At 36.4% G+C, this 18,523-nt stretch overlaps 1 protein-coding gene across 3 annotated transcripts; it reads left to right on the top strand.

Annotated features, from left to right (window-relative positions):
• Positions 1–4,080: 4,080 nt before the first annotated feature.
• Positions 4,081–17,941, top strand: LOC136253363 (mucolipin-3-like). 3 transcript variants are annotated; one of them, XM_066046019.1, is made up of 12 exons: positions 4,081–4,620; positions 7,427–7,588; positions 8,443–8,587; positions 10,564–10,738; positions 11,917–12,208; positions 12,579–12,728; positions 14,202–14,312; positions 14,476–14,598; positions 14,645–14,860; positions 15,570–15,753; positions 15,805–16,063; positions 17,790–17,941. In XM_066046019.1, exons 1-12 carry the CDS (start codon positions 4,201–4,203, stop codon positions 17,812–17,814), a joined length of 2,262 nt encoding a protein of 753 aa, XP_065902091.1. In that variant the 5' UTR covers positions 4,081–4,200; the 3' UTR covers positions 17,815–17,941. The 3 variants fall into 3 exon arrangements, with proteins under 3 accessions (XP_065902091.1, XP_065902092.1, XP_065902090.1); XM_066046020.1 differs by having other exon boundaries at positions 11,917–11,989; positions 15,570–16,063; XM_066046018.1 differs by having other exon boundaries at positions 15,570–16,063.
• Positions 17,942–18,523: the final 582 nt, after the last annotated feature.

The following is an 18,523-nucleotide window of genomic DNA, read 5'->3' as shown; positions in this document are numbered from 1 at the left end:
TCCAAGTTTTACAAAGAAATGGCCTCATTGTCATGAAGGCTACAGATAATGTTCAGACTAAGATTAAACAATTTGAGGATATTGCCTTGTAGAAGAAGAAAGGTGTTTCTGATTGTGGCATTGCAGTTACAGTGCAGGATCTAAAGAATTCTCTCAACAGAGGCAACATTATCGAGTGAAGAGAACTGAGCTATGGAGTTTCTGCAGTCCTGTAACAAGGGACACATCACTGGCACACGCTTGGAGAGAATGGTTTACTACATACTCGTATACAGTACACTTTCCATTCTCCTAAGAAAGTAAAGGATGACCCACCGCATGTTCACGGAATATCCAACAAGTAAATGATGGCATATAGCTAATGTAGTGTAGTGTGCATGGCTACATGTTGTACAGTACATGTGCTGTACTTTAAATCTTATTCACTAGTGTGTGTGTGCGTGTATGTGTGTGTGTACAAACATATTGGATTACTAACAAGAAGTGTTATCTACAACTGATTGCAGGCTTGGTCATGATAGTAAGGAGGAGATTGCAGTGACAATGACTTCTAGGAAAATGATGTCACCAGTTGGTCATGCTGGTGGGAAAAAAATGGCTCAATCACTGGTATGTGTACATAATTTAATTGTAATCAGTACTATATGGTTTGAGGTCAGAAATGCATATAAAGAATTATGGTATTGTTTACTCTCTACAGGACATTGTTATTGGTATCCCAAGTACATATTTACGTAGCACAATGTATGTACATGCTTGACGATGTATGTATTGTATAGTGTAAAGATGAAGAATTGCACACAAATCTAGCAATGTTGCCTTGTGTTGTACTCTCTAAAATGTTGAGTTTTCATATGAATAATATACCTGTCTAATGCTTTTATATATACAGTTGTGCTCACTGCAACACCGCTAGAGCAATGTTGAAGTTATGACAAAACCTGACTCCACTACTACAACAGAAACTGCCAAATTAGCACCATCATTACTGGCCACAGGCAAGGAGAACAACTCCAACCAACATGTTACAACAACAATGGCAAAGAATAACAACCAAGAGCATGGCTCTGCTTTGAATAATAGACGAGACCTACTCAGCAAAGAAGAGACATCAGTGTATCGGATTAATCCATTCCCCACCACACAAACTATAGTACTGAGAGAATGGATTGTATAGGCTGATTAGTTACATGTATTTCTTTTTCATAGGTTTGTACAGGTACCAGTTAATCTGTACCATAGTGTAACTGTATAGTATCACATCAGTTGTAGGTAGCAGTTGTTTATATATCACTAACTGTGCTGTATTTGTGATGGTATTGATGCTCAAACATTTTGTGGAGTACTTGTCAAAGGAACAACAAAAATCATATGGTTTGAGGAGTGCTATATTTAGAGTTATGATATTCTAAGTACATTTATGCACTCATAAATGGATACTAGAGCACGTTGATCAGCTTACTGGTGGATTAACATTGTAAATTAGGGCCCAATTGTCATTTAACTGAACTGTCAATTAGCTGAACTGTATTAGTGACTGCTTCGTTAGAGTATTTTGTTCACTGGTGATTATTATATTAGAGTAGTTGAACAGAATTTGTAATATAAATGAATGCGTTTCATTGGGCTTAGCAAATGCACTTATCTGAATACTTTTGTGGTGAACTGACACAAATGTTTGGATATGGTGAACTGACACAAATGTTTGGATGTGGGGTCCCACTATACCCTACAAACCTGCACTACAAATGCAGCCATACTGGCATCAGAGGTAAAACTATATATTATACCTGCCTGAATTTGAGCACTTTAATGGTTTCTAGTTTTATGGCATCAGGGCCATAAATTGTCTTAGAAAAAATGGTATTCATAAAATCCTTTGATCTTTGGGAGATAATAAGGCCTTTAAAACCCATAAGAGACCTCTGCCTACAATTTATCTACTACACCCACACCATTTTCAAAGTTGGCTAACTTGTAAACAGGAATCATCCATATTTTCCAAGGGTGCTTCTCCTACTGTTCTTTGTTTATAACACTGTGAAACAGGCTGAACATAGCTGAAAGTGAAGCGTAATGGCTACTTCACTTTCGAGAATTGATAGCTGGTGCATGTGTTAATTCAGACAAAAACATTAATTCTGGTGCCATCCTTTTTTTTCATGATGCAGTATGTTATAATGGGTAAAATTGCTTCAGTTTGTATTATGGTGTTGTGCAAAATAAAATAATTGTTTGTGCACAGCTATAGGGTCAGCTAAAGCATGACAAATGGCTTAGTAGCCAGCACAGAATCCCATAGGACATTATCTTATACAATTATGCTCCATGAACATTTAGTTGTATAGCTCCACCTTTTCTCATGATGGTATATCTGTAACACAAGCACGTCAGAAATCAAAGGCATGTGCAAATGTGTAGAGTAGGTGTGGCTATCTATTCATGGTGAAAACTTCACTGGTGTGTGCATAGATTTATGATTTATCAAAAATTAGGTCACACACATAGCTTGAATCTACTGTGCAAGACAAACACAACTAATGACCTTCTATATATCAAAAGTGAGTAGAGTATTATGGTATATATATGTGGATTAAGTGAAGTATAAACACTACGCATTCATGGTGAAAATTTCAACTTTTTGACTTTCCCAGCCCAAGCTATACCAGATTGAAATGTTTAAAAATCGCATATCTCACAATCTATTGATGTGTGTAGATCAACAGTTTTCCCACATAATAATAATTAGTATACTATAATTATTTATGACTAGATTTTGGAAATGCAGTCTTAATGCTACGCTATGTGTCGCCACTAAAGCACTTATGCACCTGATAAAATATTTTACAGAATTTGCATGATTAGTGATTCTAATTACTGTAAAGCTGATTGTTTAGTTTGTAATGTCTTATTTTGATTATAAATAGTTGACATTATAAAAGCTGATTTTTCAAAATCTGATTGCAGTTTGTATGCACATTACTACCCCTACAGGATACCTAATACATAATGCGATATCAGAACAAAGCACCTGTAACCATAGGCGGCGGAAAGGGGGGGGCTAGGGGGCTAAAGCCCCCCCTCGGTCTGCTGAGGGGGGGCTTAGCCCCCCCTCAGAATGATATCACACCGAAATTATCTTTCTTGGAGTGGGGCTGAAAACCGTGATAAAGATCGAGATACTCTAATAGAGCAGTCACTCTAATAAAGTAGTCAGTGTGTAGCGAGCTATGTAAGGATTTTTATGTAGTTTATCAGCTAGAAATGGTAGCTGGTGAGGTGGAAAGCTCTTGTCAGTTGGTTGTGACCTTTTTTTTTTTTTTTTGGTCTCCCCCTACCAAACTATAGAAATAAGTCTGGGTCAGCTCAGCGGAGCCCCCCCTCATATCAACTACTTCCTCCACCGCTGCCTGTAACACCTGTAGTAATGCACTTGTCAATTTCATGCCCCACCCCCGGGGGTGGGGGAATACAGGGGATTTGACAAATCGTGGTGTCAAATTTCCCACTACTGGGGCAAAATCGGCTGTCAAATCCCCACTATGTCCCCACCCCCATAGTAGGGGATTTGACAACACCTCAAGGATGACTAAGCGCATATTTCATGCATGCGACTAGTAATAAACCTGCCCTGTACCGGCTGTAGCTAGTAAAATTATAGCAAGTGCGATTTTATTGTTTACACTAAATGCAACTACCGAAAATCGGTCAGTGAATTGGACAACTGGGGACAAGAAGCAATGTCAAATCCCCACCTGGGGTGTGGCGACGCCCGGGGGTGGGGGTGGGGCATGAAATTGACAAGTGCATATTTAAGACTCTTGAGTGTGTAGCTACACTGTCTGGTTTCTTCTGCAGTCAACTGCCCATGCAGGTCTTTTACGTATATCATTAGCTATTTTAGTAGGATACATGCTTTAAAATACCCAGTTTCACTATAGAGTCAAGAGGGTCAGCTGCTTCAGCTTGTCAAGATCACTGTGAAGTTTAGTAGTTAACTGTTTACATGACTGATAATTACCGTTTACTAATTTACAGATCACGTGACTGCAAATAGAAATGCATGCAAGTAAGCTGTTTTCGTACACAACTGACTAAGCCAGTACACAACGTGTCAGTATTCTAACCGCGCGAGGAGATTCAGTTGGTTAAGGACGTTGCTAAACTGAATTGATAGCATCTTCTCGAGTACAAAAGGAAATGAAACACTGCAAGGCTCACGACAATGAAGTAGAAGACGAAAAGCGTAGTTGTAGTTCTAGGATAGGCTGGATGTGTACTAAATTGTTCCAGTTCACGTTTGGAGCTTGTTGCTATGGGCCAATCGTGGCGTGTCTTAGCCTGTGCCGAATGTACAATGGTGCGCGAAAACTTTCTGGCGCGGAAGAAGAGCTAACCAGTTATGTTCAATACGTGCAGCCAAGCTCAGAACGTAATTCCGCTAAGGACGATCAGCAGTGGAAGAGAAGGACGCAGATACTCAAAGCAGACACCAAAGTGAAGCAGAGGCTGAAGTATCAGTTTCAAGATCACATACAGAAATGGATGGATATAAAGCATAGGAGGTTCCCTTGGAAGGCCACACTGCATGTACTACTTGTGATATTAGTAACAATTCAAGTAAGCTGAACTTTTATAAACACTACAGCTATTAACATGTAACTATCTTGTATAGCTTACTGACTGTAGCTACGTAGCTAGTAGATGGTAAGAGTTGAAATAGCTACACACATTATAAAAATTTTATCCAACTGGATTACCTGCCTAAAAACATAATCAATAATTAATGTACGAAAGGGTGATGCCATGCAGCTATGGGCAGCTAGTTATTACTTACTTAATTGTTTATGAGTAGTGCCCGAACTGCACGTAGCTATAGCAGTAGCTCATCTATGTACATGAGGTTTAATGTGGTGATTGTAATTTTGCGTTATGCATGCATTGTTGCGGTGTTATGAAATATTCCTACTACAAATGCTTTATAGTTTATGCCAATCATGTGATATGTGAGGGCAAGTATAGTGCATTATTGTATAGAATCAGGGGCGTAGCCAGGATTATTTTGAAGGGGGTTCGGATTTAAAGTGGCCGGAATGTCTTAAGGGGAAGGCCTGGGTGCTTCCCCTAGACCATGTTTGAACGAAAATGATGCATACACAAAATGTGCCCTTAGGCAGTAACATTAAAAGGTGTTTGTGCATCTAACTAGCTAAAATCTACACACTGCTGTTTATGCAGCTTATAGAAACTATAAACCTATTGTAAAACTAATCTTCACTTCCAGACAACATACGGACAGCCAGCTTCAATTTCCTAGCACACAGAAGCCCTCACACTCGAATCCGTTAGTTGGCAATACTTCTTTCCAGCTATACACATTATTCTCAGCCTGTCTTCAGACTTGGCTTGTACTCTAATATGTTGAGACATCACGTGACCACAACATGTAATAAATGAACAAACAATTCATCAGGTAAATATACATCAACAATTCACAGTTCGTGCTAACCTGACACATATATAACACGACCACTCAAGTTTAGCAGCTGCTGCCTTAAGATTGTAATATGTCTCAACCGACCACTGAACAGTTCTTTGCCATTTCACCCACGCCATTCATCACGTGATGCAATAGATATGATTTGCAGGATTCACCATTAATGTGATGTGACCCTCAAAGAGTAGTACAGAGGAGCGCCAGTTGGAAAGTAGCTACCGGAGAGCTCCAGGGCTGTAAGATTTGGTGTGATTTTTAATTTAAAAAAATTCTGCTTCTGAAAGGGGGGTTCGTCCGAACCATCCGAACCCCCCCTGCCTACACCCTTGAGAATGTCTGGTGTATGGAATCAATGTGTACTGCATGTATAAACATAAGTCTGTGATGACTGGCCTCTCCAACCAACTTCTTTTGGTCATGTTATTCTTCTCAGTTTCACCCATAGCATACTACCCTACAATAGTGTATCATACTATTGCAAATATAATGAATGGCTTAATGCTATAGCTTCTGCTATTTACCAGTTTCTGTTTCAGAGGCATCTATGGCATGTATAGCTATAGCTATACAGGTTATACAAGTTAGTGTCTTATTGTTAATTTTATGTTCAGATCCCCTGCCAACTTTGCTATGTGTCACTGCCTAAATTTGGTCATTGTTATGACATCATGCAAGTTTTCATTATTATTCCATCACCTCAATGTTTAATGATTGTATAGAAATTATAAACTAACTAGATTACATAACTAGTCACAGGCTAGATAGGCTGAAGACCAACCGCAATGTCAGGATTAACTATTTTTACTTCTCAATAAATGTAGAACAAAATAGTGATTAATAGAATAAAAATAGAACATTCAACTAACCACATGCATGTGTGTACATGTACTGTACCTTTGTTACAGTTTTTGATTAATTAATTCTGACAATAGCTATACTTAAGCAGGTCTGACAAAATTATAGAGTCTTATTGGCTAATTCAAAGCAGCAAGATATGCTATTTGTTTATAATGAGAGTCTTATACAGTACTGTACCTCAGCCAAGTATTTTACACTTTTTATAATAATTCCAGGGCATCTACATACTGTATAATTAGCTAACAGTCAAGTTTCCTCCCTTGTTAGATTTTTTGCCGGGTACAGTATTTTATATTAGCTCAATGAATGCGGTAGAATAAGTAAAGGGTTGTTTTCAAAGTGGAGGAGATAAGTTGACACAAGCTAAAAATGCAGAACAGGTCTGTGCAGCCACATCTTATTTAGCTGTAGTGGAAACCCCTTTTAAAATTCCTGTGTATGCCCTTGGTTAGCAACATTTCTTGAAATTATCTGGGAACATTTGCTGACGGTGTGACTACATTATGCTATATAGACACTTGTCTAGATTTCAGGTTGTCTATGAATCAACTCACCTCCTGTTATTTCTGTGAGTTTTAGTGAAAAATTACTGACACCCTGTAATAGCCCTCTCACAGATCCATAGTGGGGATTAATAAAATAGTCACACTATAGCTATAGCAATAGAACCAGAATGATAGCAATGATAATCTTTCTACCCTACCCCTAACCACAACTGTATCAATATTATCATTATTAATTACAGTATTAGTGTTAGTGTCCACTATACCATCTTCCACTTAGTGTAGGTACACACATCCATTACACAGTATCAGAGAAAAATCCTACAGAAAATTGTCCAGTTGCTTCCTGTTCTCCAGATAGCCTGCAAGCTTTCATCCATGTAGTTGATAAAAGTTCATGAGTTTGCTATTGTTATATGCAAAAAGTATAGTGTATACAGTATATATGTACAAATGTATTTTCAAAAAAACAGTCAATCTTAAGTTCTGAAGTCTGCTGGCCATAATATTTACTTAAGTATTGCTGAGTAGAGATCTATATTTAATTTCCTTCTGGTTACTTCCTCAGGTTTCTTTTTATGCCGGCGACAAGTTTAAACTGACAAACTTCCTAATTGATCACTCTCAAGCATTTCAGACGTACTTTGTAAGGAAAGAATTTGATCAAACCGTTACCACACTTTACACAGTGGATGATATCTACAAACAGATTGAACATACTGTTTACTCTGTAAGTGATATTGGTATTGTACCATTAGTCTGAAAACCATAATATAATATGATACAGTTTAATGTATAAATACAGTAGTGAATTATTTTTATTTATTTATGTAAAATATACAGTAGCTACACATGTTAATACTGTGTTATGTATTAAGAGTGCAACCCAAAACATCAGAATACAATTTAGACACACTTGACTGCTCTGCTACAGTTGAGGATGGCGTGATTGTTCTATTAGAGTATCCCAACCTTTTGCATGGCTAAATTCTCTCTTCATTCGAACTAAGTTTCCTAATTTTTTATGCTATGAATTTGTGGTCTCTCAAATACATGCACTTTACATTTTACACTCCCTTAAAAATTGCACTATCAACAGTAGGCACAATGGCTAGCTACAGTATGCAGACAAGATTCATTGCTTGAATTTTCTCATCAGTTACATTAGTCTTCATCATACGGCTACAAATATATGTGGCTTTGAGAAATTGCTTGACATAGTACTATATTCTGCAACTGGTGACTTTTATATGACCGTTATATTAGAGCATATTAATGAATTTTGCATAGCTTTTCCATTAAATACTTGCTTGTAAACTATTACTTTCTTTTATTAGACAGTGCAGTCACACATATTAGTAGGATGTGAAGGACAATGAGTATTATGACCAGCATAATGTAAGCTGAATGCTGATTTGCTTAGCACTGCAGTATAGGATTAGTAATAAATGCATTATATAATATAAAGATTGTGGGGGTATACTACACACTGGGTACACATTCCATTACCATGTATGGATAATCACCCAATCAGTACAGTTTTCTATTACATCCCTATTATATTATTATTGTTTTGTTTTGTAGTACTACAATGTCACCAAACAAGCAGTTAGTGCTTTGGAATACATGTACAGTGATGATGATACTGTTCCTGTGCTGAAAATGAATATTACTTATAGGGGTCAATCAAAATGTGGGATCTCTGGATCTAGATCATCTGCTTTTCCCAGTATGTATATGTGTGTACAATAGTTTACCATACCTATTAAATTGCATGGGCCAGAATTTTCAGCAGTACGTAAGATAATTGTGTGTGCTATGCAAAAGTCAGGCTGTTTAGTGCTTCTAGCAATTGTTTCATCATGTCGTTTAAACTGTTGGCTAGTTACAGAATTTTACTGTATGTTGCTAAATGCTGTATCATTTTTCATTTTTCAACCCGACTCACTGACCCAAATCTGAGTTTTTGCCTGCACAACACAGAATCAGAATAGGTATGGAATTGTATATAAGTATACCTGAGCTGTATTGCCATTTTATGTATTGTTATGCATAAGTAAACAATGAATCATATGTGACCAAGCCTATAAAACAGGCCATGTGAGTGCAATCTACACTCCATCACATGCCATATCTCCTCCTCTGCACTGATCTCTCCTCCACATGAAATATGGCATGATATATATATATATATATATAAGACCAAGTAAGTACCAGTGATTGCTTATCAGTAAACACGAGTATACACTGGTAAACATTTGATACAGAATAACTATAACCTAAACCTTCCTTCTAAATCTCCTAATTGCTGGGTCAACCAACTGTAGATGAAGTTCCTAATCTGTATACTGGGTCAGCTACTGCAACTGCTACATTATGTTAATTCTAATTGTATGTAGGGTTTTGTACATGTTCATTATCTGGGACTTGGTCAACTGGAGAAGCAGCCCACCCAGCTATAACATTAATGGGGCTGGGTACCTGGTGTTAACTGCAAGCAAATTCCCAACTGTCACTTTAGGTTCCTTTATCTCCATGAAGCCTGGACAGCTCTCCTGCAGGTTACTTGTCCTCCCCAGGAAAATTTCTTTGCACAAAACTCAAGTGCCTGAGTGGTACACAGGCAACTCAGTGTTTGTGTTCTGGGTGGCAATAGCTGTTTTGTATGGCTGCCAGAGGCTTTGCCTTAGGTTTTTGTATACCATGCATACACTGAAGGGAACAAGAAAATTTGGTCCTACGTATATATATATCATGCCACTACTGGGAGAGACATCATATAACAGGTCATATCTCAGTATGTGTCATTGTAAAACCAATTTAAGTGTATATATGTGACCAGATTTTACAAAACTGATCCAAATCGCACATCAGGCAAAATCAAACTAACACCTCCAGTGGATAGCTATGCGATAGTACTACTAGTTTTGACATTCAGTACTGCTCAACCTACTCGAGGCTGGTTTCAACAGACGTATTTTCTGAGTGGTGTACAGAACTTGAATGGCAGTTGTTGGGCTTGTGAAGGACCTTCCTTGGCAAGAATCAGTGGTTTATTGGTGGACAGTTTGATAATGTTGGCCAGACGTTATTTCTGTCGATTTTGCTACAAATCAGCCAGCACAGGTTATTTGGCGGGAAACTCTATGAGCAGCTACAAGTACTGCAAGTGGTCTGAAAGGTAATAGATTGATGCATCTTCAGTGTAAATTCCATATGCATGCTTGCTATCCTTGGTAAGTTATGCTGGCTTGAATTCTTTAAAACCATTTATCTCAAAGCTTCTTATGTGCGATTTATATTGTTTTTCCAAAATTCAGTCACACATATAGAATGATCATCTACAAAATGCAACACCAAAACATAATGACATATAATGCTATGCATTACGAAAGCTTAGAAAAGTAGTCAAATTTCATGTGCCCATGTGTACATACAAATTTCCAAGGGCTGTGATTTTCGTAAAATTCAGTTTCGCAGCTGTCTGCAAATTTTCCATCCTCAAAATTTAATAATTATCAACGCTAGCCCTATACTAAACAGCAGATAGCCTGAGTGAAAAAAAGAGTGATCTACAAAAGTAAAATCACGAAAATCCTGAAATTCGTCAATCCATGAAAATTACATACCTCGAAAATTTGTACACATATAGTATTGTGACTTCAGTTCAATGCTTATAACTTTTGGATGTTTTATTTTTAACAGGTGAAATTAGCAATGATAGCGTTCATTGGAGTATAAATCTGTATCTGCCAACTGTTGCTGTTCCAAATAATGAAATCTGTGATCACATAACGACTAACTGTTGTTCTGAAGACTACTGTAACCATACTATTATCAGTCAAGTGGAGCACTATATCAACAGAAAAAACCTTGATAGGTAGCAGTAACTGCACTTGTTTATTACAAAATAATTATAATCAGATTTTCATATTCAAGGGATGCACTATACATATACCTCTTTGACATAGCAAAGCAGATGTAGAACTGATTATGGAATTGTTTGACTATTATTACAATAATAGCCTTGAGAGTGTCCTATTCGTAAAGTACATAACTTTAAGATTACAGGGGGCTCTCAATTGTCCAAACCACAATGTGTCTCAGGCAGTGGTAAAAGTGTTCAGATAAGTGAATTGTTTGGATAATGAAGGCCATACATTTATATATAGAGCTCTGTTGAAATACTCTAATAAAACATGCACTTGTACTCAAAATACTCCAATAGAACAGTCATTCCCAATTTCGGATTAACGAGGGTATGGATAAACAAGGGTCGGATAAATGAGGGTCTACTGTATTATTATTATTTAGTTAGTTCTAAAATCAGTGAATAGTGCAGTAAACCCACATAAGGATGATTGTAAAAAGTACTTCTGGCAGAATAACCTGCTTGAGGTGCAAAGACCTTGATATAAATATACATCCATGTAAGCAGTAATAAAAATTCAAAAGCCTTTACAAAAAAATGTTATGAGATCAAAGGTGATGGGGTCAAGAAATGGCTGCAATGATATAAATGTCAATATAATGGCTGTGCATTGTTAACATTAACCATAACTACAGTTATTTCTTGGCTGCCACCTTTGATTCCACAATTTGTTTACCCAGACTTTTAAAGGGTGCACCCTTTTCACCGCTTGACTCTGTATTTTTACAATACACTGTAGGTAAAAACAAGTCCTAAGGCCAGCTATTAAATAATAGCATGAATAGCTTTGGAGTATTTAAAAGAAGTGAAATCCATGTTTATGCAAAAAAAATGCTCAAGGCACAAATGCCTTGAATACACCTCATGTATCACTATCCAGTTATCTGTGTAGTGTGTGTGCACTTAGTATATTCTCTCTGTCATTGTTTGCCTTTAATAATAATGAGTGCTTAATTGAAGCTTTTTCACTAACCTTGTACCCTTGCTAAGACAATTAATGTATGTGTTCAGTTAGAGTAATTCAGTCCAATTAATATAAATCCAATTATCCACAAAGTATGGTACTACATGAAAAAGGGTCTTCTATGGATATTTTAGAATTATTATTATGCAATTCTGTTGTATAGGATCAGTAAAATATTACTTATCTTCAACTTTACTACCCACTATCGGGAGGATGTTGTTGAAACTGAAACTCCAGTTAGTGCTAAGTTTTATGTTACAGTATGTTTGGATAATGACATGCACGGAAGTAGCATGTCAGTTGAGGCTAAACTTGGTAAAGATCCAGAACTGAGAAGATATTGTATACATTTTAGACTGAGAAATACAATTGTCGATATTTGTGTGATGGTATTGGTTATATTGTCTTCTCTTACTTACATTACTTCCATTCTCAAAACCATAAAATTGTCCAAGGTATATACACACATAATATGTATGAAGTGTATATTCTTATACATTAATTTTCTCAATATTACAGTGTATGTGTGTTTGCGCGCACGCGCGCGCGTGTGTGCGTGTTTGTGTGTGTGTGTGATGTACGTATATGTACTTGTACTTGTATAAAACACATGTACACTCATACATAGATGTTTACGCATGCATATATGTACATACAACCTCATTCACATTTCAAGTTAGTTATTATGTCTTGAATTTGTATCCAATACTGTGCATACACATTTGCTGATATTGCTGGTAGCTACAGATGTAAACCTGTAGAATAAAGACCATTACAATTCAGACTGAGGTGTACTTGATTTCATGTAGTTGTTTCTACTTGTAGGATATCAAGCTACATTTCTTAGCATACCATGAGAAGCACCTACGCTGGAAAGAAATCACTCCACTGTATAACAAGTGGTACATGTTAATGTTGTTCACTGATCTACTGATTATGGTGGCAACTGCACTAAAGATTGTCAGTGAATACCAGGTATTGAATAAGCTGCAGATGTACCATTTGGAAGCTGTATAATTATATCAATAAATCACACAAATAAAAGCAATGGTTCAAGATGCACATTGCCACATTTTTCTTAGCAATACTTCTCCTTGTATGCACAAACTATCTACAGTTTGGAGCTAATCTTTCTACCTTTCCACTCGTTATAGTATATTGTGAACAGTTATTAATTAACATAATTATCAATATTTTCAGGGGCAGATCTAGGATTTATAAAAGGGGGGGCTAACTCAAGGTACTAATCTCTTGGGTAAAGGTGTGTAAAGCACATGTTCCAACAACTAGGGGGGTCTGGGGGCATACCCCCCAGGACATTTTTGAAAAATAGATGCTAAAATACTGCAATTTGGAGACATTTCCATATAAAATTCATATTTCTGTCTGTAGATATTTTATATACTGCCTTTAGATTATAGGTACGGTTCTCTGATGGAAACATTTTTATTAATGGAAAAGTTTGGGTAGGTAAAGACAACTATGCACATGATACAATTGCACAACAATAAGTGCATGTTAGAATAATAATGTTGAAAGTGGAAAATTTTGAAATTTGAATGATACGAGATTGAATCTGAGAGCATTTTCAATGGAAATTGTGTACCTGAATTAAGTATTGCCATACATATTAACTACACAAGTAGATGAATCAAGCCTTATAAACAGACCAATGCACTTCATTGTATGTATAGGTGCAAGCAGATTTGGAAAAAAATTCATAACAGAACCAACTTTATGCTTCCACTGAATGTTCTATTAGAGTAGTTAGGTGACTGCTCTATTAGAATATCTCGATCTTGTACACCTCCAATGCTGATCCAGATCCTTGTTGCATAAACTTTGGCATAAATCCACTGATAATACCTTGGAAAGATGTTTATAAGGTGGTTTTATGAGTATTTGTATTATTAGTGATCATATAATTATGCTAAGACAAAATTTCATTATAATCCTCAGCACATTGGTCACGTAAAGCCTAAAGGTGAAGGGGGGTGCTTCAGCCCCCAAAGCCCACCCCCTGGATCTGCCCCTGATATTATGGTATCTACAAATGAGTATAATTTGCATACTGTGCATCCAATGCAGAACTAGGATCTGGTACTCAATAGAACAGAGAATTACTCTAATATAACAGTCAGAGAGTGCAACAGCACAACCACTATCATTGGCACAGTCTTCAATGTGAAAAAAAACAACTTTTGAGGACATGCTGAATAAATTCTTAAGACTGTCCAATACAGGCAGTTTTACTTAATAATTGATATTATACTTGATCAGAATGCAATAGCACAACCGCACAGTCTGTATAGAGTACTTTTGATGACATGCTAAACAAATTCTTAAGACTGTCCAATTGACAGTTAGTATTGTTAACATTGTTTTAATTTTTAACACATGCTCATGCATATGTTGGCTATGATGATTACAATTTTGTTGTTCTTTTAGCAATATATTTCCATCACCATAGTAGAAGTTATCTGTATATTGCTTGGAGTTGGAGTATTTCTACTTTGGTGTGGTATGTTTGGAATTCTGTGCTACTTTGAATCATTGAATGTTAGTCAGTAATTATTGGTGATTAGTCACGTATTCATGTTTGTTTGATACGCTGTATGACATCACTTGTTACACTGTATGACATCACTTGTTACACTGTATGACATCACTTGTTACACTGTATGACATCACTTGTTACACTGTATGACATCATTTGTTACAGGTGTTACTGATCACAATCCAACTGGCTTTTCCCAGCATCTTAAGATTCGCTCTGTGCATATCTATTTTGTTCATTGCATTTGCACTTTGTGGATGGCTAGTCCTTGGACCATATCATCCAAAGGTATCTGTATATTAAGTGAGCATTTATCTATACTATCTTCATATAGTTTAATGGCTTTCTAGTGACAGCAGAGAGTCTGTTTTGTATCTTAAATGGAGATGATCTTTACGGAACTTTTGAGGGAATTGAAGTACGCTTCATTCTGTCAAATACTGTGCGAATTTTCAGCAAGTTTTATCTCTGCGTATTCATATTTCTGTTCATATATGTTGTGCTGAGTCTGTTCATTGGTATATTCAACCATGCTTATGAGTCACTATCAGTAAGGATCGTTATTTGTGTGTATGTGCAATATTTGTGTCAAATAGAGTGTGTAGTAACTGATAAAATCATGCATAGCAGAACCTTATCCGGCAGCTATTTTACTTAGTGTTGGAACTATATATCAGACAGATGTTTGGATTAATTGAAAAATTGGAGTTATTGCAACTTACATAAGTAATGTTTCGAGAGCTTCAGTGCACCCTAATAAAACATTCAGCCGTAATTGCAGAACCATTGTTGTAGCATTTAGCTATAGGATATTACTGAGATTCCACTGTTGCCAAGTGTAAATATATTTATGCATATTGTATTTATGTATACAATATTTGCAAGAGTTAATAATAGAGGAAAATATATAATAGAGTACAGGGTCTCTACAAATGATCCTGTGTAAGTCAAAGGAATCCTCCCTGTATTCTATAGTGTACATAGATGAAGATTGTTATAATCTTCACATTTCTTTTGTTCTGTCATTATGCAAACATCATTCTTTGTTTACCAGTGTGTACATGTTAACACATCTGATTAAATCCCTTTGAAACATGCGTAGAGGCATTGTACTATGTTGGATACTCTCCTCTGATCTGTTATTAACTGTTGTGTATAATTATTGTGTTTAAAGGTAGTACGAATGTGTGCTCTTTTATCATTTTTTCTTACATTTGTAGTTATTGTAATTTACATATAGAACTGAACTTCACACACAGGATAATTGGAGGCAACGTTCAAGGGGATTTCTTCGTGACTGGGCAGAGGGGGAACCAGATGATGATCCAACTCACAGCTATCCATTTCCCGTCCCACCGATCCGTCAACCCATTGACAACTCATCCAGCAGTAGTAGTAGCAGCTCAACAGACAGCAATAGTGATTATGAAGATGAAATTCAAAGTACTGTTCTCCAGCAGTCCAGAATGAATGTCCCCACTATTAATGCTCCAGATACTTCTACTTATTCAAACTTATCACCTTGTGTGCCGAATAATATATACCTGAGCCTTGACCCACAAACCAGCAACATGAATGCCGGACAAGGTTATCAAGGACTCCTTCGAAAAAGAAGTGGTTCACGTGCAGCCTCAACAAGAGCTCGATATAGTACTATTAAAAGTATAATAGCAGAACCTCCATGTGCTAACAAGGAAGAAATTGCTAAAGCAAGATTCAAGCTCAAGCCCAGCAATACTTCATCGTCACGTCTGTAAGTATAATAAAATAAGTATAGTTCATTGTGACTAAATTCCATATAGAGTGTATAATATATCTTTGTATCAGTGTTATAAAGGACAATAGGTGCTGAACCTTTGTAATACGTAGAATGAAAGATACTGTACTGTGATGTTGCATCACTATAATATCATGTAAAGAAGGAACTTGCATTTTAGGTGATATCTCTGCTATGCTTTTAGCATTATGTGATAGTTATATTCGACTTATAAAATTGCACAGTTTAGTACAGGTTAATTATTTTACATCACTAAGTTATTAATTTGAGTTAACTAATTTGGCCAGGCAAACGTGTAGCAGCCAAGCTGTACAAAAGGGTTCAGTCTTGGTTAAAGAATGTGAAATCTAAAATGGTAGCTAAAAAATGGCTGTAGTGATGTTGGTGCCTATTAGTATTAATAATGATATGGCTCTGTCATCATTAATCTTGACATGGTCACAGTCATTTTTGACTTTGAGTTTTTCCGATGCTTTTTAAATGCTGCGCAATGGTTTCTTAGCTTGATACTGATCACTTCTTAGCGTACAGGCATTTGCAAGCCAAAAAATCAGCTTTATAGGACTTGCATGTATTTACATATCTTTTATTTGCTACATACATGTCATTGTTTTTGTTTTCAAATGGGATTTGATTTGTTAGTCTAATAGAACAGCCTTTTCACTCCAATAGAGCAGTCATAGTAGCAATAGAGCCTTTTTGAAGTTTTAAAACTTTCTAAAAGTTTCTAGAGGTTTCATCCTGTTAAAGAATGGTATATTTCATTAAGAAATGGCTGCAGTTATGTTACCATCAACGATGTCATTATTGACAACAACATCGTTGCTGCTACCACCTTTGATTTTACATCTTTCATTTCTAGCTTTAAAGCTGTGTCTTTTTTTGCAGCTTGACTATCTTGGTATGGATAAGTTTTCCTGGCCTATGTAACATTGATTTTAGATATTTTATAAAGCAGAAATTGTGGCCGGATTTGAAAAAAGTGGTCTTCCACACACATCCAATTCTATGAACTTTGAAGACGTGTTCAAAAAAGATATAAATCTGAAATTTTCTTCATGTATTAACCTATGTTGGTACTTAGTATTGACCAAATTGCAAGGCAATAACGTTTCCCTATCTGAAGTTATGAATTGTCAAAGTTAGCAAATTGGATGTGTGTGGAAGACCCCTTTTCACATATTTGGTCACAATTATAACTGGCAACAGTGGTAATGGACTTGGGAGTTTCAGTTTGTATGTCCCTAGTATGAACCCATACCAATTACTTTTCAAAGTTTTTTTTGTGAGGTGATAGGGTAAAGGGTGATGCAGGCAAGGATTTGAAAAATTAGGCAAGTTTGCCTCACAGTGGGATCTCGTTGTCTCATCTCATCCAAACTTTAGGACCATGCAGCAATACATTATATTGTAATCTGTTTAACCAAAGATGCATCATGCAAGTACTGTATCAAGTAATCCCTTTCAAAGCATTACATAGATAAATATAAGCACTGTCCTTTAGTTAAGCTGTACAGTGTACATCTAGTACATGGTATTACTTTCATTCTGTGCATAATAGATGCATGCCTATTTTTTTTTGCCTGCAGCTGCTTCACTGTTCCTGGTCTTTAATTCATTGCATAATATTAAGTGTAACTATATAGTAACCTCTAGAAACACGGTTTACATATTAACTCACAGTGTTATGTATTTTATATAGGAATATGGAAGAAAGTGATGTTTGACTTTTACTGATAAGTTTAACAATTATTATTTCTTTGCTTACATACACTAGTTTAAGTATTTTATATACAATATTGATATATAACATTTACTTGTACATAGCTATGGATATGTATATATTATGAATAATACAGCTGGTATATATAAATACAGTAAACCCTCAGTTATCCGACCCTCACTTATCCATACCCTCATTTATCCAAAATTGAAAATGACTGTTCTATTAGAGTATTTTGCATACAAGTGTATGTTCTATTAGAGTACTTCAACAGAGCTCTGTATACAATTGTATGGGCTTCAGTTATCCGGACTATTCACTTATCTGAACACTTTTACTTTTTCCTGAGACAAATAGGGGTTTGGATAACCAAGGTTCTACTGTACAATAAAAAACAGACAGACAGACAAAAGCAGCAAGATCCTTGTACTTTTGACAGTTGGTATAATATGCTACATACCTGCTTGTGATTAGACTGCAGGGTTGTGTCATTAGCTACTCACAGGGATATAAATCCTGTAGAGCCCTTGTTTTTTGTCTGAATAGATCCCTGTCTCTGGGGCAATGCAAAACATAACAATTGTGTGTCCGTACAATTTGGCAATGCATGAGCATTTAATTGTGCCATACTATATTAGAGGGGAGACGTATTGGGCTTGTGTCTGCTACATTTTCTCATGTCACAAGCACCTCCGGTGAAGGTACAACAATGG

Source organism: Dysidea avara, chromosome 4 (genome assembly GCF_963678975.1).
Source record: "Dysidea avara chromosome 4, odDysAvar1.4, whole genome shotgun sequence".
Classification (NCBI taxonomy): domain Eukaryota; kingdom Metazoa; phylum Porifera; class Demospongiae; order Dictyoceratida; family Dysideidae; genus Dysidea; species Dysidea avara.
Note: the sequence above shows the minus strand (reverse complement) of the source record. Positions and strands in the feature narration are given on the sequence as shown.